At 43.0% G+C, this 21,852-nt stretch overlaps 1 protein-coding gene across 4 annotated transcripts in view; it reads left to right on the plus strand.

Annotated features, from left to right (window-relative positions):
* Nucleotides 1–21,852, plus strand: part of MAD1L1 (MAD1 mitotic arrest deficient like 1) — a 490,537-nt gene that overhangs the window by 42,408 nt on the left and 426,277 nt on the right. For 3 of the 4 annotated variants that reach the window (XM_019542036.1, XM_019542038.1, XM_019542037.1), the window contains exon 10: nucleotides 16,149–16,235. The exons of the other annotated variant lie outside the window; for it this stretch is intronic. In XM_019542036.1, coding sequence (XP_019397581.1) covers nucleotides 16,149–16,235 — 87 coding nt within the window. The remainder of the gene's footprint in view (nucleotides 1–16,148; nucleotides 16,236–21,852) is intronic. 4 annotated transcript variants of the gene reach the window in all.

Genomic DNA, 21,852 nt, shown 5'->3' on the forward strand with positions numbered 1-21,852 from the left:
GCCAGAGCCTGGAATAGGGTGCCCAGAGAGGTGGTGCTCTCACCTTCCCTGGAGATCTTCAAGAGGAGACTGGATAGGCACCTGGTTGGGGTCTTATGACCCCTGCCACCCCCAGTGCTCCTTCCTGCCCATGGCAGGGGGTCGGACTAGATGATTTGTCTAGGTCCCTTCCGACTCATTGATTCTGTGGAGATCCACTTTTTCTTTTAGCTCCATTACCAAATATTTCAATCTACATATCACAGGCACATGTTGTTTTCCCCAAGAAGAACTCTGTCCCTTATGTAAATTTGCATCTTGAAGCAATTCAAGTTCCCATTCTAAGACTTTACTTCTCTACCAGAAGCCTTCAATTTTTCCAGGCTAAATCTAACTGTGGTCATTGTGTAATAGTATGGTCTTGTTCTGAGGAATTGTTAAAGCATTTGGTTCCTTCACTGTAATTGTTTGTCTTTCTTTGATTTGACAAAGTAACTACTTAGGTGAGTGAAGGGAATACTGCGTATATAGTGTATCTGGACTTTAGCAAGGCTTTTGACAAGGTCCAACATGACTTTCTTGTAAAGAAATTGGAGGAAAGTGGGCTGGATAAAAACTACTACAAGGAAGATAGATAAGTGGCTCAACAGCTGTTAAGAGGACCATGTGAGAAAGGTAGGAGGTTTCAAGTAGAGTTGTATGGGTACCTATCCTGGGCGCGGTGCTGTTCAACGTGTCTATTAACAATTTGGATGCTGGTATAGAAAGCTTCCTTAGCAAGTTTGTAGGTGACAAGAAAATGACAAGGATTGTGAACACGTCGGAGGATCTGGACAAATTGGAAAATTGGGCTAGAGATAACAGGATGAAGTTCAGTGTGGACAAATGCAAGGTGCCTACATCTCAGGAGGAATAATCAAAAACACAAATACAAAATGGGAGACACCTGGCTGGATGGCAGCTCTATGCAAAAGGGCTTGGGGGTCTTGGTAAGCCACAAACTCAATATGAATCTGCAGTGTGATGCGGCTGCACAAAAGGCGAATGTGGTTTTGGGCTGTATCAATAGAAGAATTAGGTGCAAGACACAGGAGGTGATAGTGCCTCTCTGCTTGAGACTGGTTAGGCCTCATCTGGAGTACTGTGTGCAGTTCTGGGCTACACAATTTTAAAGTATGCTGACAAGATAGCAAGGGTTCAGAGGCGGGCAACTAAGATCAGGAGCTTGGAAGGCAAGTCATAGGAGGAGAGGCTGAAGGAGCTAGGCATGTTCAGCTTGTGGAAAAGCCACTTAAGTGGGATCATGATAGCAGGCTTCAGATACTTGAAGGGCTGCCATAAAGAAGAGGGAAAGCTCCTTTTCTCTCTTGCTGCAGAGAGGAGGATGCACACCCATGGCTTGAAGGTGCAGCAAAGTAAATGTAGATTGGCTATCTGGATATGTTTCTTCAATGTTAGAATAGTGCAGCATCGGAATAGTCCACAATTTCCCTAGGCAGTCTATCTGTATCACTGGACGTGTTTAAAAAGAGGTTGGACAACTACTGGTCAGGTGTGAACTAGACATAGCTATGTGGATAGCCCATGCTTCTGGGCTTCACTGGTTCCTTCTGTATCTCTCCCCCCTCCCTCTTCCCCCCCACTATATATGTTGGGGTATTTTTTAAGCCCCCCTCAGAGGCATTGGGTGTTAGCTATAACTAAGGCTGGGGACTTCAACTGGGGTATGCTGAGTCTTTTGCTAGGAGCAAAGCTGGAGGTTCCTGGCTAGAGGGTCTTGCGCCTCCGCTTAGGGTCAGACCAATCACCATATTTGGGGTCAGGAAGAAATTTTACCCATGGTCAGATTGATAGGGACTGTGGGGGTTTTGCCTTCCTCTATAGTGGGGGGTTGGGCCCTCTACCTGGGACCTCTTGAGTGTATACTGAAATAATTTCACAGAAGCAGGAATTGGTTGCCATAGTTCTCCTGCTTTACCTATAGCAGCAGGTTAGGGTGTTGGGTCTATGTTGTGTTAGGGTTGAGGGTCGTCTTTATATGGAATGAGGTCTATGTTGTGTGGGATGATTTGGATAGGGATGACCTTGTCTCAAGCAAGGGATTGGACTAGATGACCTCTGGAGGTCTCTTCCAGTCCTACTTCTCTGACTCTTATGATTTAATGTGGAGGTTGAGGAGGACATAGGTTTTCCAGCTGGGATCCTGCAACAGAAAGTTATAAACCTTAAATGCATAGGAGTCCATAGGGTAGCAGGCAGTTGGTTTTCTATCCACTAGACTGAGGTCTGGTCAGAAAAAATTCTTCTGAAGCCTTGTGATTCAGTGGCATAACCTGATTTATGCTTCATAAGTAAATCTTCCACCCATGTTCTGACTGTCAGGCACTTTTTCTGGCATGTTGTAATCTCAGTGGTTGGCCCCAGATCTGGTGTAGGTATGCTACTGACCCTCTGTTTGCTGATCAGCCTCATCAGTATATGCACTTCCAGTGCTCACATCCAATAGGCAAAGCTTCAGATTTTAGCCTGGGATTTTCAGATGCTCTTTTTCCCCTAGTGATTATCTGAATGTCCTGAAAACGTCCTTTCTGAGGGTGTCAGTGTGGGTAGCGATTTTGCTTTAGGCTGGGTCTGTTCCTTAGATTAGTCTGATTATGTTCTCTTGTGGAGCTCCAGTCCTGCCTCTCTCCCCCCCTTCCCCCCTGGTTCTTCAGCATTTTCATTTTCCTCTGACTAGTCTCTGAATTCTCACCAAGATGATTCTTGCTCCACGGTTTAAAATTTGGAACTTTAAGAATAATTTTCATAGCAACTCTGCTGTGAAATAAATGACACTATACTTCAGGCATCTTTTCTCCTTTGCTCGGCTCTTTTACTAAGCTAATAAAATCTAAGATGAGCTAAAAGATTTTAAATGGTTATTTGTTGCTGCTCCAGTACATTTTAAAAAGAAAAAAAATATAATTTAATTCAACAATAAGGAGCTGCATTATTAACTGTGTTTACGTTTTGTGCTAGAAATCCTGAGGACAATAGGTACAAGCTTCCACAGTGTGAGAATTTCCTTTTAGCCTCGACATTAACTTGCAATTTAATCTAGTAAACCTAATTATAAGTTACAAAAAACATTTACTCGTTTTACTGTGAAGATTTTGCTAATACATGTTACTGCATGAGGAGCAGCAGCAACCACTTCAGGAAATATTGCTGATGGCTTTCTTGTTTTTATCCCCTCTGCTTCATCACTAATAATTTGCGAGAACCTCCACATTTTGGATTGAAATTTTCCAGACTTCATTGAACTCATGCTGGGGCATTTGGACATTTGATCAAAAATAATTGATATCTGATAAAGGTACTCTTATAGCCTTTATACAAGAATATAGGATAAAGGTCCCCAGTTTGCAGTTACAAACTGATTAAGGCATAGGCTTGTATCTAGTGCTGAAAAATCGTCTCTGGACTTTTAACATAGATTTTCATACAAGGCAAAGTTTGGGTACATCTTGGCCATTGATAAAAGGAAGACTGGGGTAGCGACTGGTGTGTGCTGGTGCTCTTTAGTTTGAGAAGAGTGCTGCCACGTTAGCTGTGGGAATGCTGTGTGGTTAAAGAAGCCTGCCCAAGGATTTCCCTCAACCTCCAAGTAACAGTCCCTTACACTATAGCTCTTTATACGGAAAGCCTATCCAAGGTATTAGGTCTCCCAGACTAATGAGAACTCCAGATTCGTTATTCTTCCCTCATGGCTTTAAATTCCTCCTCAATACCAGTCATTGTCTAATGGGAGAGGTTTGATTTGTCAGGGTGGGAAAGCATGGCATACAAAGGACTTGGCAGATTTGAAAGCATAGTGTTTAATGTTTGATGTGTATATTCATTGATCCATTTTGTCTCCATAAACCATGCCTTGCATTTAATGGGCCTGATTTCATAACCTCAATCAAATCTTTTTGCCCTGCGGCTTCTTGAGCATGACTCTTCCTACATGAAGTCCTATGGAAATCCAGAGTGTACCTTCCCCATTTGTGGCTTTAGGATCTTTTGGATTTGAGTGTGACATTGTACACACACTTCCACATGCTGTCAATTTTTGTGTTTCGCAATAATTTACCCAAAAAAAAGTATAAAAAAAGGCAGTGTTGTTTTGCTGCGTAGATGTGAGAGGGGTGAAGACCTCTGGAACCTAGAGAAATGAGTTTCTGGCTGCATATCATAAAAGCCAGGGAGAAGGGGAGGCGGGGAGAGACGCACACACTTAGTGTTGAGCAATAGTTTTGGCATTATTTATGCAACAAATCATTAGTTTTTGCAATGAAAACCAGAAAGGTATTTGACAGCTAAACTAAACTGAGAGCAGAGCATGATGGGGCAACATCACCTTCCGGCCTGCATTGTGCTGGAACCTCTAGCAGTGTGGAACACTAAAGCAATTAAAAGGCATTCCTGTGGGTAAGCAGTATTACAAATTGAGCTTGTATGTGGATGTGCTTGTTATTAGTAAGGGATGGAATTAGTTTACTCTCCGCTTCCTGGAAACTAATTTATATTGTGATCTAACTGGGATAAAGCTGGCATAATGCTTTAATTGGAATAAATGTTAGCTTCCAAACATCTCTGTAGGGTTGGATAAACAACCTTTGGATGCTTTCTTTTCTAAGATGGGGTGCCATTTTTGGGTTTAAAGCTTCAGTTTAGTGTCAACTGTTAAAGTGCAATCTTAATAGTACATATAAAAGTCTTATGAAAGACAGGTGGCAATGGCTTCTTTTCCTTCCAAGTTATTATTTGTGAAGCCCTTGCTATTAGGTATCTCTTGGGAATTCTTCTTGTGAGTTCAGGATTCTTCTGATGGTATATAATGCCAGAACAAATAATCACACCTGCCAGGGAAATAAGAGGCAATATCTGATAAAACACAAGCGACTTCTCACCAGATTCTTGAGAGCCAGACTGACAGCTTGTACAGGACAGACTGACCTCCTACATGTATCATGTTGCCATCCAGACCGGTATGGTACCAGCTATTAAAGTATACCATTGCCAGTTTTGGTTGTGATGATTTTGCTGAATGGCACTCCTTTTTGAAGGATGCTGCTATCTGAACAGCAGTGTTTTAGTGCCAAATGTTTTCATATGAGTCTTCATAAATGGCTTTTGTTTCCATAATGGCATCTTGAAACCGGAGGTCGATTCCATGTTGTAGAGAGTTTCATGACTTCCATTTTGAAAACAAATATTATCAACTTTGTTAAGAGCAAACAGGTTATTTTCAAAATGTCTTTACCAGCTGTGTCCTGTAGCAGCCTTTCTCAACCGATTGGTCGCAACCCAAGACTGGGTTGCAGAAATATATGAAAGGGTTGTGAACAAACTTTAAATATGGGATCTCCTTTAAAGGAGCAAACAGTGGGAAACTGCAGCTTTCCCTTGCAGGCTGGCAGAGTTCCAGCCTGCAAGGGGCTGCTTGCGGCCATGCTCCCCACATACCCCCTGACCCACACACCCATCCCCTGCCCCACAGACTGCGGGGCTAGGGTCTGTGAGGGGCATTGGGTCAGGACTGGCCATCAATATTTACAGATGGGTCCTGGTACAAAAAGGGTTGAGAATTACTGTCATATAGTACACAACACCAGGCAGCATTCTCCCTCCTGGGGGAGTCTGGAGATGGTCTTTGCTTGCAAGACCCATTGTCGCATGCTGTGTGCGCGCCAGCCGAGTATTCTGTGCCTGAGGCAAGGGTTTTTGTGGGGCATAGCTTTTATTAGACCACTCCTTGCCTGGAATAAGTTAGGCAAGTTTTTGAATGCAAGGCATCCTTCATGAGGCCACCTGATTAAAAGTGCCTTGAAAAGCTTGTCTAACTTTATCCCAGCCATGAAATTGGTCCAATAAAAGCAATCGCCCACAAAAACTCTTGCTTCTTGCATAATTCCTGGACCCATCACAGCTACAACATCACTCTGCACTATTTCTCTGCTTGATATTTCGACAGAAGGGAATGCACAGCTGAAAAATAGAATGAGAAAAAGCTGCTGGCTCTTTAAGCCTTTTGACTTTTCCAAAATAGATGCACCAGATCCCATTGAGCTCCTTATCCTATCTTTAAAGCAGTGTTTAAGCACAGGAGATCAGTAGTTGTTGGGGTTCCCATACTACTATGTTACACATGAGGTATGGACAAACTGTTTTATGCTAACATGCCTGATACCAAGTGGGATCTGTTTAGCCATGTTTCTTATTTTTGCATCTAAATGATGCCTCTTTGGATTCGTTGCTGACTTTACATTTGCTCCAGCAGAGTTAGCAGTTAATTGCGCTCTCTATTGTCAAGAGTCCTGCTAGCACACTTGCTTACAAATGAGTTCTTCTGCTGCTCCAAAGTGTTATGGGGAAATCTGCTTTTCTCTTTCACTGGAAGAAATTGCTGATGATATTCATAAATCCATGAAGAGCATTGTCTAAATGGGAAGAAACCTAGAACATAAGGTACTGGTTGCTCTCCCTTTCCTTCTCAAAGGACTTCAAATCTGTTGACTGCTGTTTTTGCTTGAAATATTAAGCATTTACTTTCTGATTTTTTGGTTTTGTTTTGTTTTTCCTGAGACTTGGCTGGCGGACAAGTAGGAGCTGTACTTAGGGTTTTTTTGTGAATTCTTAGCATCTTAAATTGAATAAGCAACTGTAACACATTTCCTTTATTCAAAATGTAATTAGTCAATTACATTCCATCTAGAAGTTAAATAGGTGTTTAAAATGCATTAAAATAGATGTTAATCACTGTGGAGAATGGGAATTTTTGCAGTATTTTAATTAACAGTAAAACAAGCTTCAGTGTCCTCACCTTTCCATGAACTGTGAACCACTGGGGGTGAATTGGTCTAACTTCTGTGGGTGAGGAGAAGAGACATATAGACAGATTAGTTTGGGTGCATGTTTGGATTGGCACAAAATAGTTCTGTAAGAGCTGGATGGTGCTGCCTTCCTGAGGAAGGGTGAGCAGCAGGATTGGTTGGGTAATATCTTTTATTTGCCCAACAGTAGGTCTAGGGGAGATGATAGACAAGCTGGAGGAAGGGCATTTTGTACCCGAAAGGTTATCTGAGATCCCACCCAATGGTGTAGTCAGTCTAACAAAATACCCTACCAAACAAGTCCTGGTTCTTGAATATTTTCTGGATCGTCTCATCACAGCTACAGCAAAAGTATTACTAAGAAAGGAGAGTTTTCCTACAGCTTGGCCTTGGGGATTAGCACTTTAGATTCCAACTATGCTTCTTGGGAGTTTTTGCCCATTTTTTACTGTGCAGCACTATGGTGGCTGAGCACCCTGGTGGGGATGCAGATGTTCCTCCAGAGAACAGAATCTCTGCTGGCAGAATCCCCATTCACACCAGCGAGGGTTTGCCAACAGAGTTATGGCAGCTTTTGCTAACTGCTATAGCATGTATAAAGTCATCAATGAATCCAAAGAGGCATAATACAGAAAAGGGCTTAGTCTACAGTGTGGTGCTGCTGTGTGGTACCTTACCCCTGATGTAGGTGCAGCCAGGTTGGCAGAAGCCATCTTCTGCTGACAGGACTTTTTCTACACTGGCAAATTTGCCAGCAGAGCAATGTTGGCTATGGTATATGATCTTTTTGTTCCCCCAGCCAGCATAACAAAGAGGACTTCTACATGTTTTCCAACGTGTTCCAATTGGAACGCATTGGAACAGACTCTATTAATCAAGTCTCCACGAGTGTTTTAATTAAAACTCTCCACTGTGTTGCAGCGTCTCCTATGCGGTGTCCTCACGGTTCAAAATGGCAGCGGGGCTCTTTAACTAAAGCTCATTAAATGAAATTTAGTTACAGCACCCGTGCTACCATCTTGAAATGCAGGATGCTGAATATACAAGACACTGTGGGCATTTTAATTAGAGCAGCTCCTTAGAGCTGCTTTTAATTTTAAATGCCCACCCCTCCCTCTACTCCTCACCCCGGAGCACATGCATAGGTGCCCTATGTTGGCAGAACATAATAACGTAGACGAGGGCAGAGAGGCAGACAGACTATACGGATTCCGAGAAAACATGGTCTGTTGGGCCACAAACTGTACTGCTGATATGGATTGAGGTTAGTATGTCCAAGTCTGACTTGAGACAAAAACTCTATGCTGATTTGTTGCATTATTTTCCTGTAAGGCTAAACGGAAGCAGGCCTTAAGCTGCTTTGTACTTGCCGGTGAAACTACAGAAACAAATATGTATTGGACCCCAGAGCTGGAAGCTGTAGGAGCTGTGGGTTTCACATTTGTAAAGATTTCATAGCTGGGGTTGGCTTCAAGGAATATTTGAAGAGATTTTATAAAATCTGCATTGGACTCCTGTGACAACTGTGTAAAAATGTACGCATTAAAAATTTCTTTCCAACTCAGTATTCATTTTTATGACCTCACCATTTTATACTAGTTCTATAAATATCATAGTCTTCTAAGACTGGTGAATTTCCAATATAATTTCCAATAAAATTGAAACAGCCTTTTTGAGAAGGTTAAAAATCTATTTGTGCTACCTTTGCATTATGGAGAGGCAAAGAAGGGCAGAAACTCAAGGTGTTTATGCTTTTTGTACATGTTGCCGTTAAGGGAAAGAGGCATAAAGAGACTTTGAGGGCTGGAAAATGAGAAGTAGTTGTGCCTGCTGTTCTACAAATGTTTGATCTTTATCAGCAAGACTTCTTTGGAAGGCTTCTGCCTCGAGTTCTTGGTCAGTTAATTACGCTTCAATCTAAAAAAAATTATGAGTTAAAAATATGCCATATTTGGATATACTTTGCTGTACTTCAACATGACTAAATATGATGCAGAACCTAGAGAGTCTGTCGTTTCATACTAAGTTTAAATCAAGCTAAAGAATAATTGCATAAAGAGACTTTCAGAAACAGGTAATTCTGATCAAATAGCTACCTTAGGGTACATACAAACCTTGTTACCCTGGTCCCTTCAATACAGTTAATTTTCATTAAAATACCCAACTCCTCAAACTAGAGTAGCCAAAATGTGTAGATTTTTTTTATATTTTTATTTTTTGGAACTCCAGTCTCATTTTTGCTTTGCACAGCCATAGCTAAAATAACTTCAAAGACCTAGTTAAAAATCAAATCTTTTCCCTTTGCTGTTACACTTTGAAACATTTCCTAAGAGCAATAAGCAGTTGATGTTGTAATAAATTATAAATAAAAACATTTAATCCAATTTTTACTTTTTTTCTACTGAAAAAAGTTTGCTGAACCTTGGGTAATGCTGTTTAAAGCAGCTCTCTCAGCAGGCTTGAGTATCTGAGTTTTCGATGAAACCTCTAGCAAGCCCTTAACCTAAGATAGTACACGGAGACCTTCAGTCTTTTACAAACCCCAAGGCATGTGCACGAAGGACACCTATAGTACCTTTCCTGCCAGCGTAAAGTTAGCAAACAGAGATGTGGAAGCTGATTGACTAAATCAGTGAGACTTGGATGGGCATCCCATTAAACTAATTTTGTACTTCATTTGATCAGTTTTGGGTTTTTTATCACTATTAACTTTCTCTATTTCAAATTATCTTTACTTCAAAGGAAGTCTAAGAGCTTTGGTTAGGAGTAATTTTGTCCCTTGACCATCTTACTCCAGCTGTAAGTGCTGGGCTAATTTGTACCTTAGGGGAAAAAACTTACTTCTAAATTGGTATCAAATACTCCTGACTGGCTACTGCTTCCTAGAAGCTGGAAAGGAGGATTTTGCTCGGAGGTTTTTGCAGAAGATTTTATCTCTGAAGGATGAAAACAACATCCAACTTTCTGCTCCTTAGGTTTTGCTCAAGAGAGGCAGACAAGAATTGAATGGCTGCAGTTGAGTTTACAAGAAGCAAGGCTTTTTATGGAAACAGCCATATAGTTGTGTGAGATGTTAGATAAGCTTTTGGGCACAAAATAACATCAAAAACTTTCTTCTTGCATATTTCCTAGACCACCCCCCAGCTACAAGAACACTTCAACCCAGCTCCTGAAATTCAGATTCATGCTTCATGAATAGTCTTGGAACCCTTAATAAAGGTGTGACAAAGTAGTGTTTGCAAGATGCTGCTTTTATTTCGTGTCCTAGTTGAATGACATCATTTAGTTACATAGGTTAACATGATAGGAGCTAATATTTATTTCCCATAGTGTCCGTTACATCTAGACTTCAGTTTTTAAAAAATTAAATGTCAGTAGAGCATATCAATCCCAAATATAGGCAGACCTAAAACTGCCAATTAATAAAACTGAATTTTTGTGGTTAGACTGTTGACTTGAATTGCTTAACAGATACGAATAGCTTTTCTTTTTATTGGAAAATGTGTCATCATAATTTTTACCATTTTACCATCAGGTTAATTTCAGCTGCTGTTTTTTTCTCAATGTGAATAAGACATTGTGGTTGATGTGGATTTGGGGATACACTGGGATCTATATCGGTTATCTCTAATGCATTCCAGTCTGTTAAACACTTCTTTTTCAATTTATATGGTAACAGTTTTGTATCCTGGTCATTAGACCGGTTGTCCACCTTCTTGATTATCTGCCACTCTGCTAAAGCACATATGAGACTTAGTGCTCTGTGTATGAAACTGAACTGATAACTGTCTTATCAGAGGTTCCAGTATAGATTTAGACTCATGGACTTATTCTAAGCCTGTCCTAGGATAAACAGATTTAGCTTTCATTTTTAATTTTGGGTGGCCATTTAAGCTGTCTCAAATGACTTATCTCACCGAAGTTAACTTTATTTATTTCCAAAACCACAAACCAATCTGTACTAGATCCTTGCTTTGTAAATTTATTGAGCAACCTGTCGTCATTATTTTTGTCCTTCAGCTTTGTGCGATTTGAAGACTTGTATGTCTTTGCAAGATGGTTGCTTTTCCTAAGTGATAACTTACTTTTCCTGCAGATTTCTTTGCAATGTGTTACAGTTTGTTAGAAAATTTGGTCTCTGCTATTTTCTAAGCTTGATACTGTTTGCAACCCTAGGTATGAACATTCGTAGGTGGGGGTAGGGGGCAAATCTTAGACTGGTTTAAAAATGGAGGGGCAGGTTGCTGGTGCAGTTGACATGATAGGGGTAGGGGGAGCCAGGTGATCACAACTTAACCCTTTCCAGAGTTATAACTAGGGACCTACCGAAATCATGATTTCATGGAAGTCGTGAAATCCAGCATTGCCCGTAAAATCAGGCAATGCTTGCCAAATTTGTGGGGGGTGTGAGGGAGTGGGGCCTAGGAGTGGCCATGAACTCCTTAGCGCCCCCTACCGCCACGTTAGGGTGGACTGGGCACCCTCGAATCCTCGCCCGCCACGACTTTGATGACAAATAAGTTGTATGGGAGGCTGCCTCTGTTCCCCTAGTTAATGGTACCAATGTTCCTGCCCCTACTCCGAAATGGGGTATCTCTATGCGCCCCGCCTTAAGGGCTATGCGTGCCTCCAACCTCCCTTTCAGCACGCCCCAAGCCTCGCAGCTGTTCTGTGGGACGTTGTATGATCCCTCGCCCCTCTGGTGCCCTCTCTCTCTCGGGCACCCTGGGCTCCTCACCTGCCTGGCGCCCCCTTGGGCCTTGCTCCTATCTTCCAGCCCGCTCCCTGCACCCTGGCCCTGTCTCGCCGGTGTCCAGCTATTGCTGGCGCCCCCTGGGTCCGGCTCGCTACTGGCGCCCTTGGGCCTGGCTCGCTACTGGCGCCCTGCTACCGGCGCCCTTGCCGGTGTTCTTCGCCTGCTCGCTCTCTCTCTTTCTCTGCCCCGCTCTGGGGCCTTGCCCTCTCTGGGGCCAACACCGTGCTCTGCACGCTAGGGGCCCAGGCAACCGCCGCCGTGCCCGTCCCCTTGACCCTTCTCTGGGTCGGTTGCCCCCCTGGGCAACCTCACCGCCCTTATGGGCTGGAGTCTGCAACCCCACACACTGCGCCTCCCCGGCGCAAACAGTTATGCCCTACTGGCACTGTGCCCCTACTGGGCACCGGGAACCCCCAAGCTGCTGGGGAGCCCCCGTGAGGCCTCCTCATTCCCCTACAGCCTCACCCGGTCCTCCGGATTAACCGTAACATAAACTCAAGCCCGATGGCTGCAACCTAAACAATAGAGCCTCCTGCTCATAAACTCCAAGCCCGTCTGGGGCTTGTAACCCTACCTCACTTTAGAGTATCGTGGTTCCCCGCATCATCGCAGCCAGCCAGCACAACAAGGCAGCAACCGCTGACTCCGGCCGCTCCTGCGGCCGCCAGAGGAGAACTGCTAGTCAGGCTCCGGCCTGGGCTGTTTATAAAGGCCCGGCCCTGCCCCCTTCTGGCCACCTGACCTGCCTGGTTGCCCTGGCAACCGGCACCTGAGCTGCCCGGCTGATTGGCAGCTCAGTTCCTTTAGCTTCCAAGGCACAGGACACCTTGGTGCTCCTGTGACAGGGGGGCAAACAAAAAACCCGTACTGAAAATAAAATGCTGGCTCCCCAGAGGGGGCAGTAGTCCTCATGGGGCTGTGGCTTGGCCTGGCTACGCAGTCCACCATGGGGGAAAGGGAGGGTGGTGCCAACAAGACGGGGAGCCCAAAATAGCTGCTACCCTCGCCACTGATTGGCTGAGAGGACTGCCGGTTGTGTGGCTCCACCCATCTCCACCAGTTGGTGGGAGGGAATGGAGACACGTGATGGACAGCCCTCACAACCAATTGGCAGCAAGAGGTGGGGCTGTATGATTGACAACCCTCACAACCAGTCAGTAGTGAGACACGGGACATGGCCACCAAAACCCCTTGGCCAATCAGAGGTGTGTGGGGGGAGGCACCGTGATCAGTCTGCAAAAATGGTGGCCAGCCTGCAATTTCTCCATGAAATCGTCCAGCCGCCTCCTTGAGTTGGGTAGACGCCAGGTTATAGCCTTGGCCACTTCAGTGTTTGGGCTGATATGTTGTGCGCTGAGACCGTCCTCAGACTGAATGACTGGCCCATCTGAGAACAAAGTGGGGAGAACTTTGTCCAGTTTAATTCATCCCATTGAAAATCCCCCCCCCCCCCAACTTGGAGCAGGGACTCCATTTGTTCAGGGAGCAGGGAGAGATCAGCCTAAAATGAGGGATCTGCCTTTTGTCATCCCTCTGAAAATCTACCCAAATATGAGTGAATTGAAAACTTCTGCGAATTGCAACCTACGTATTGTCAGAAACGCTTAGTCTGGTAGCTAAATTCTCTAAGACTTTTCTACAGGCAGAAAGATCCTGTGTGCTGAAAAGGCTGTCCCACACAACATGTTCTCAAGGAGGGCTCCGGGGGAGCAGAACCATCCCTGCAGAGGTTTATCCTGGTTCTCATGCCTCTCTGTTGGACCCTGGATCTTGAAAGCAAGTGGATGCTTTCTCTCCTGGGATTTGAATGCTCCCTGTACCAGTGGTAGGGAGCATGGAAAAGAAGGATATAGGCTGACATGTTTTCACAGTGTTGAGGGGCTGGGGGGACAAATATGAGACTCTGCTGAAAATTGGAAGCTTTCCAACCTTTGAAGGGTCTGTAGAGAAGTAACTGGATGAAATGCTGTGGCCTGTATGCTAAGGTCAGACTATTTTGTGATCTGATGGATCCATCTTGATTTAAAGCATGTGAGTTATTGGACCCTGCTGATGACCCAGGTGGTGGTCAGTTTAGCTATGTGATTGATTTTTGTGTGTGTGTGTGTGTGTGTGTGTGTGTGTATGTGTGTATATATGTGTGTGTGTGTATGTATATAATATGTTTTTTAAATCATGTCTTAAAAACACAAGAAATCATCAAAAAATCCCAACTGCCTCCTTATGTTACATGGATAATTACTCAAAAGTTGAGCGACATCAGTATTATACAGTTAACCTGAATTCAGTTCCTTTTTCAGTATACATTATGATAGTCCTTGTTTATAAGATTAGATTTTTGCCAGGTTTAGGTTTTTTTTCCCCTTATGCAATGCAACAAATAATTTGGGCTTGAATTAATTTGTCTATTAATATTTTAAATGTGAACCTTAGATCTGATAGAAAGCGTTTGTAGTGATCAAGGATCTCGCCTCACACCTGCTTTTTTGTAAAGAAAATCTCTTTCCTCTGTAAAATTTTTATGAGATGGGATGTTTTATAGACTGAAGCTACAGTGGTGATTCATCCTGGGTACAGCTGTTGGTGTCATTGTACCAGCGCATGCATGTTGTAGACAGACAAATCTGCAGGTTTTGCATGAATAAAGCTTGGAGCCAGTGTGCAAATCATGCCTTAGAGCTTCTTTGGCAGTCCATTTAAGGTAGTTTATATGTGAGACTAGCCACTGATGTCTGAAATCCCCAATGAAGACAAGGCCTTGGTCTGCCAGTTTATGACTTTTCCTTTTCTGTTGTGGGTGGAGTGGTGTTAATCTTCAGTGTCTGGATCTGCCTCATGCAAGCCTGTGGAGGATTTAACCTCTGGGACTGCAATACTGTCTTCTCCGAAGAACATTTGCAAGTGCTGCTCTTGCTTTCGCCTTCTCCTCTGCTTCCCTGCCAGCCTAATAAATCCAGGTGTCTTAGTTTGTTCTGTGTTTGCCAAACATCTGATTGGCATCTGATAAGTATGACATGCAGGAGTTTATTGTAAGAGACTTTTCTGATCTCAATCACCCGACCTGAGGCAAGTTTCTTAAAAAGAAAAAAAAAAAAGAGCCCTGTTGCATTTATTTAGTTATTGGTGTTTATTTGATATGGCTAAAGTGTGCAGCCTCTGAGGCTGGCTGCTGTTGTAGCATCGTGGCTAAGTAATGGATGAAATTGAGGAACTGGAAATATGATTGCTTTAGTGGAGAAGCAACCATTGTGATATAATTGAAAGGACCCCTCTGCACGTGCCTACTTACACCCACCTCCAGGGTGAGAGAAGCTGCATTTCTTGAGAGCTGAGCCTGGCTTCTGTGGATGTTAAGTTGGGAAACCCAGATACAGATGAGTCCTTCAGACTAACATCCCTTTAGCTTGTGCTACTCGCCTTGTTTTCTTTCAGGTTGTGGAAGTAAGTGGATCTGTTTGCCCCCCATTTCTTCACGTCTGTCACTCAGTGACATGCGTGCGTAGAGCACTGGAAATAGAATTCAAACGCTTTGACCCGGGGGCAGGTGGAGGGAACCTTTGTGATGTGTTACAACCTGTCTCCAGGCCAGGCTTGGCTCTAGTAGTATACCTGACGTCCAGTAGAGGGTACTGTCACACAGTATATGTCAAAACCTCCACAGTGTGCAAGCTCCGACATTGTTTCTGCTTCCTGTAGCCAGACGTTGAAAATCAAGGGCTTTCTGAGACTTTAAAAAGCAACCCAAGTAGTTTCCTCTGCCATCTTGGACGCTTGTTCCAGTTACCAATACTGTGCATATCTTAAAGGTGGGTGGTAACCTCATTCCTGTTGCAAAGACGTTGAGCGATCTGTTCCCTATGCCCTACTGCATAAAGAGACTGTCTTCATAGCAGGCAAGGTTCTCTGGGTAAATCTGATATCTTTTCCAAGAGCAATTCGAATAGTTGGAAAAATTCTTCTTGGCATACTTTTGGGTAAATACCCTTTGTCAGGTTGAGGAAGCATCTGCAGTTGGTCTATGTCCCTGGTCCAACATGGCTACAACCTATACCTCTCTTCATAACACACACTCTGCTAGAGCCCAGAAGCACCTTGGCCATCTAAACAGGATCACCCGTGTTTTGTTTTTAGTGGTTGGTACAGCCACGAGTAAGAAAAGTGCGCTGTTTGGCAAACTCTTATCCCAGGTAGGGAAGCTAGACCTGCATGAGCTAGGAAGTGCAGGCGCACGTACCACAAGGCTTGGTTTGGAGTGTGGCCTGAAGGGCATGATGGTAAGTGGGGCTATGTTCACTGGAGGATGGTTACAGAGCACAGTAGCAGCTTGATGTTCTAATGTCTGTTGCCAGCTGTTTGTGTGTGTGGGTGCGTGTGTGTGTCACAAACATGCAAGTTTGCTGTTTTAATGGACTGAGAGCACGTTGGCCTGTAGCAGTAGATTTGCCTGCCTCTCCCTTTGTGTTCCTCTCTATACATTCTTATCTAACACACAGTCATTCAACCATTAGCATGTCTTAAGTTCATTAATTGCTTCTATTTTTCTTCTAATTTCTTAGGAGTCCTGATGATTTCTCAAAGCAGATTGTTGCCCTGCAGCAGAGGGAGCTTGCACTAAAAGAGCAGAACACTAACATCACAAACAGGTCAGTGCTGCCAGTGTGACAAAGAGCGCAGTGTGACAAAAATCTGTTCCTTGGATGTGTATAAAGAAAATGAAAAAGTTGCGCTCTGAGACTTTTTGAATTTTGCTATTCTTTAGTTTATCTTTCTGCTTCCAGGGAGCCTACTACAAGACAAGTGTTGCTTGTCTTCCATGTGCTTCTAGTGAAGTTTCATTTATGACTGCCTGAATCTTATCAGAAAGTAACAAAACATCAAGGATTGTGAGAGCTGTTAGTGGTGAGAGAGTCAGAAATGTGGGGAGCATTTTATCCATATTTACTTTGTGTTTCATGGGGAAAAGGTGCTTTCCTAATCTTCCACTTGTGCCAAAAGGGTAAGAAAACTAAATATATAGAGCAGTTACCTAGATGTAGAGCTGAAATTAAGGGTTGTGAGGCTTGTGTGACTTAATATGTTTGCAAAAAGGGCCACTTTACTCTTACAATTCGTTTGCTAGGTAGTGGGATAAGCCTTAGAGCTTCTGGTTTCAATCAGCAGCATTCTGATTGTCAAATACTTTAAGATGTTGAGGAGTGTTAGCAGCCTTGACCCTTTAGCTGGATTCAGGGAGTTATTTGAGATGGGAGTTATTTGAGATATGACATACCATCATGATGCAGTTGGTTTAAAAAAAATCCCCATCTGCCAGCAGTACTGGGGAATATGGGTATTGGGTATTTGCGTTGGTTTGTGAGTAAAGGAGGCGTGGCTGGTGCTTCCCTTTATGTTGTCTTCCAGGTTAATTACAGATACAGCTCTGATTTGAGTTTGCTTTTAATGACAGTTGTGTTCAGATGTGGATACTAGTGTTGGATGTGTAAAAATACAAATCTGATTTCTGCACACTTGAACTGGCTTTAAAAAAACATGTCTGTTCTGCTCCTTGCTTGCAGGGTCTAGCAAGAGCCAAATTACACAAGGGACTAGTCTTCTGAGGCTTCTGTAGGAAATGCTTTAAGGATCTGGTACTTTGAAATATCATCTCAATTTGACTCTCTAGTGTGATAGACATTTAAGTCTTAAGATATAACTTACATGTTTGCCACTTGGTACCCTAAGAACTAGATGCTAAGGTTTTTCTTTTGTATTAACTCATTCTGGAGGGAAAACGTTTCCCTTATCTTTGTAATTGTGAAAGGTTGTAATCTGGATCCTGGCATTACATGTAGACTTAACCATGAGAAATCTGCTTTACTCTATAGTTGGTTGGGCTGATGGTTTATCATTGATCAAACTCTTCCACTGGGGCAATTGTTAGGATAGTGGTAGCACCTGGGAGCCACAGCCCTGGATCTCAGGACTCCACTGTACAATGCTGGTAGTTCTCAACCCGGGTGCTGCAGCACTGTTAGGTTTGTAAATGTGATTCACAAAATAAACACAGAGATTTCAAATAAGAATTCAGTGCTTAAAGTATTCTGCCCTGTTGTGGTCTTTCTGAGTTCTTTGCAACAGAAACATAGCTCTGTTATTTTTCTATAGTCAAAAACGAGGGAAAAGTAAGAGCTGGCATTTCCTGAGGGGTGCGTTGAGTCTAACGAGGAGTGTTTTCAGTTTAAGAAGGCTGAGAACCAATGTACTGTGTCCTGTACACACACAGAGCAAGTAGTTAATTCCTGCCCCAAACATCTGACTATCAAAATTAGGTCTGTTGTAGTTAAGTCCTTTGTTCTTGGGCCCCTGCATCCAGAGATTCAGTGACTTATCCTGTTGCTACTGCAGCTGAGTGTGGAATATCTTGCCCTACCTCAGGGCTCCATCAGAGGACTGGCTTTGTCTGCCAGAAATGTTTTGGGTTGTTTGTTTGTTTTGTTTGGTTTGGTTTTTTTTTTTACTTTCCAGACTTGGATGATTTCAAGTGGCAAGATTTTTAATCATGGCTATTCCTTGTGAAGAAGAGATGTGATTCTGTGGCAGGGTGCGCTCTATCACCCTCTGCCCACACACTCTCTGCTGTTTCTCAAACCATTTCATTTCCTTGCCATCAAAGCCAGTTGTCTGTTCGTGTTAGAAGCGATACTACAAGAGCTTTCAAAAAAGACTGTCGGGTTCATGGCTCTTTGTGTTGCCGAGGTGTTAGCTGACATGTCCAGCCAACAGCAGCGTACAGAATTTCTACTTTAGTGTAAATGTGTTGAGCACAAAGCAGTCAAATCTTCCATAGAACAGCAGTGGCTAAATGCCCTCTGCTAATCTCAGGCCAAACAGCATGTCTCCTGAGGGGCCTTGTAGATTCTGGTTCAAGGGATGATCATGCTGTCTGTCACTGGTGGAGGAAGGCACAAACAGAATTCCAGCTGGGCATTAAAAGCTTGGAGTATTGTTGCTAAGTGCTACTGAAATGGTTTAGCCAGTTGTTAAAATTGTTAGCCAACTGTAAAATCCCCTGGATGAAGCCAGCTAAAATGGTTCATAGTTTTGCTGTCAAGAAAGTTTAATGGAAAAACCCTCCAAAAAGCAAACCCAAAATATGTTTAATACTTTAAAAGAATTGTTTGAACGACCAAATTAAAACTGAAGAACTAGTGACCATGTTTAACAGTCATTGATTTTGCAGGTTGCTTCTCAGAGGTTGTCAGAGAAAATGCTTTTGCTGAATTCATTAACAGCCAGGAAGAGTCTTGTTGGAAAAAAATGGTCCTTTGGCAGTGCTCGTTTGTGCTGGACATAATCATTACAATTTAGTTTAAAAACAAAAGTGTGATTAAGATTACCTCCTGATTTCAAAACTGCCTTCAAGTGACACAGGCAGTCAGAACTTGCTCAACTGCAAACGTAGAAGGCATAGTTCTAGCCGTTTAGGTTTTAAAATTGACCAGTTCTCCTTTCTTCTGCCTAATATTTTATTCCATCTTAAAATGTAGGCAGTAAGGTATGTTAGAAAATTTTCCATTATGAATTATTTGAAAGTTCCCAGGAGAGGATCTTGAGCCTTTCGAAAATAAAGTGCTTGTTAAGAGACCAAATCTAATTTTCTCTTTTTCTTGAACCCTGTCCAGTGTCAGCTGATGGTCCGTTCTTTTATTTGCTTCCTAGTAGTATCCAAAATGTATCTATGTAACCCAAAAGTTTAGTGTGTGATTGTAACTCCCTCTAGTGGTCGTTACTGGCAGATATACAACCTTCTACTGTCTGGCAGTTAAAGGAGTCCTCCATTAACTTTAATTGTAATGTATTCAGTCTTCAGAATTGACGATCCTGTTGATGAATGGTTGCGCCTGTAGGTACTGAATACTCTCCAGACATGAAGGCCTGGATCCCTTTTCACAGTGAGCTTAAGTTAATTTTCTCATTGCTGCTGAAAGAACGAATGTATGAGTTTGGCTTCCTGGCTACTTAGGAAAAGCATGACCAGAAGAGGCTCACACCTGAATTTCTTTTCAATAGTGAAGGACAAAATCAATAGTGGGTCCTAATTTCCTGTTGTCAGAATGGAAAACATGAAGGTTAGCCAAAGAGGTTTGCAAGTAAACCGCTAGTTTACGGTACAATTAATAGCTCATGGACTTGGTCCTTTCCTGTGTGTTTCATGGTGCCAGTGATTTGAGCTGAGGTGTGATCTGTAAGATCTTTGAGACTACTTTGTAACACAGGCTATGCTTGACCCTTGGTTGTCATCCTACCCCTGGCTGCCTATTCTGTATGCAGAGATATGTTTGGTGAAGGTGGTGGTTATGGTAGTTTAGTTTTATATCACGATGTGGGAGGTGCAAGGAATGGGTTTTATGTGTCTAGGTAACACTAGCAACCTTTTCATGATTTTATGCTGCTATTGTTTTTATTGTGTCTCATTTTTATTGGGGAACTTCCCTTCCATACATCATGACTGTTGTAGATTTTTTCCATTCTGCTGCTCATCTTGTAGCTTGATACATCACTCCCAATTTCCTTTTGATGGGGTGAAGCTGATTACTAATGTAGCAGGCTATGAGCAGACTGGGCTTCAGAAAACAAACCAGGCATGGAAAAGATAGCACAGGGGAACAATTTGCTACAGAAGATCACATCCTTTCCTGCAAAACCGAAGAGCAGATTTAGCTCTGCATGGAGTCTGTTACTGTTCAGTTTGCCTTAGGTGATCTACAAAGAGTGCGGAGAAGAGGGGGTGAGACATAGGTAGAAATGTGTTCAGAACAGCATATTGGTTCTCTGAGGAATAACCAGCCAAACCCGATTTCACTTTGTTTTTCCATTTTTCAACTGCTATCTCTTTATTGCTATAGTGCTTCTGCACTGCCAGTGTTTCCATTATTATAAAAGCAATAAAAGGTCATCACACCATAAAAGATTACATTATAGTAACCTTACAACTCTGCCTTTGCATTGATTTTTTTTTTTTTTTTTCTTCTTTCCCTTCTTCCTGGCTTTTGGAATTCAAGCACAATCTGTGTTTGTGTAACCTGTTTATATGGCAGTATTTCAGGGTCCTCCAAAGAGCAGGTGATGGTGTATATTGTGTGCTGCACTGCCTAAGCAGTTTGGGGTGACTTGGATACCGAGAACCAGGGGACTACATTTTCTCACGGTGGGTTTAAGTGACTTACTTTGTTACTTTAACAGTAGGTGGGTTTTTTGCTTGTTTACATGTCTGAGCTATATGGAGTCTCTTGGAGGTTGTTAACATTTGCTAGGTAGGAGAGGAAATTCGTCCTGCGGTGCTGACATATTGGGGGGAAGGTCATTGCCCGTCTTCCATTGAGCACATTAACAGCAACAAAAAAACCAACCTCAGCATTGCCGAGTAATGTAGCGGAAAGCGCCATTACTAGCGCATGATGGAATCTCACCGCTGTTTTGCAGCACGTTGCTGAGAGTCGTGTAAATAGAGTAAATTATACTCTCGGCAGCAGCAGCAGGAGGTATTGTGGAGCCTGGTAACTGTCGAGTAAAGATAACAATCCAAAGTTTAGAAGAGCAGAGGATAATGAAGACCGCTTTAGGATTGCATTGATAGTATGAGATGCACCTGAACTGCCTCCCACAAGAAATTGGCCTTTCTTAGGAGGAGCACTAGGTAGCTAATGAAAGGAACAAGTTTAATGATGTGGTCTGTTTAGCTGTTGTGGGTAGTTTTTTCCCTTTTACTTAACTCCTTTCTAAGTAAAAAGTGAATGTCCCTGGAACATGTCAGCATATTCCTGACAAACTTCTCTCATGCAGTTTTTCCGGAGGCAGGGAGAGGGCTTTTTCTAAAATCCAGACATCACTTCCCAATCTTTTTGGTGCTTGTAACCAGCTGAGTGCAGCCAACCCTTATACCTTTTCCCTAGTCCTCTTCCGCCAACTTTTAGTTTAATGCACAGAGTTGGTCATACAGACTGTGGTGCTGAGTTTTTGAAAAAGAAGCTATTCATAGTTCTTCTCTTCCCATGCTGTGCTGCAGTCTTCTGCCTTTGCAAGCAGGGCTTTTCATGAAAACTGGGCACAGAGAACTAGAAAGAATCTCCAAAATAAGTATCTATGTAGACAGATAGCAGTTCATAGATTTCATAGACATTAGGGCTGGAAGGGACCTCAGAAGATCATCGAGTCCAGCCCCCCGCCCAAAGGGCAGGAAGTCAGCTGGGGTCATAGGATCCCAGCAAGATAAGCATCTAA

The sequence above is a fragment of the Crocodylus porosus genome, unplaced genomic scaffold (assembly GCF_001723895.1).
Source record: "Crocodylus porosus isolate Cpor-Errol unplaced genomic scaffold, CroPor_comp1, whole genome shotgun sequence".
In the NCBI taxonomy this organism is placed as follows: domain Eukaryota; kingdom Metazoa; phylum Chordata; order Crocodylia; family Crocodylidae; genus Crocodylus; species Crocodylus porosus.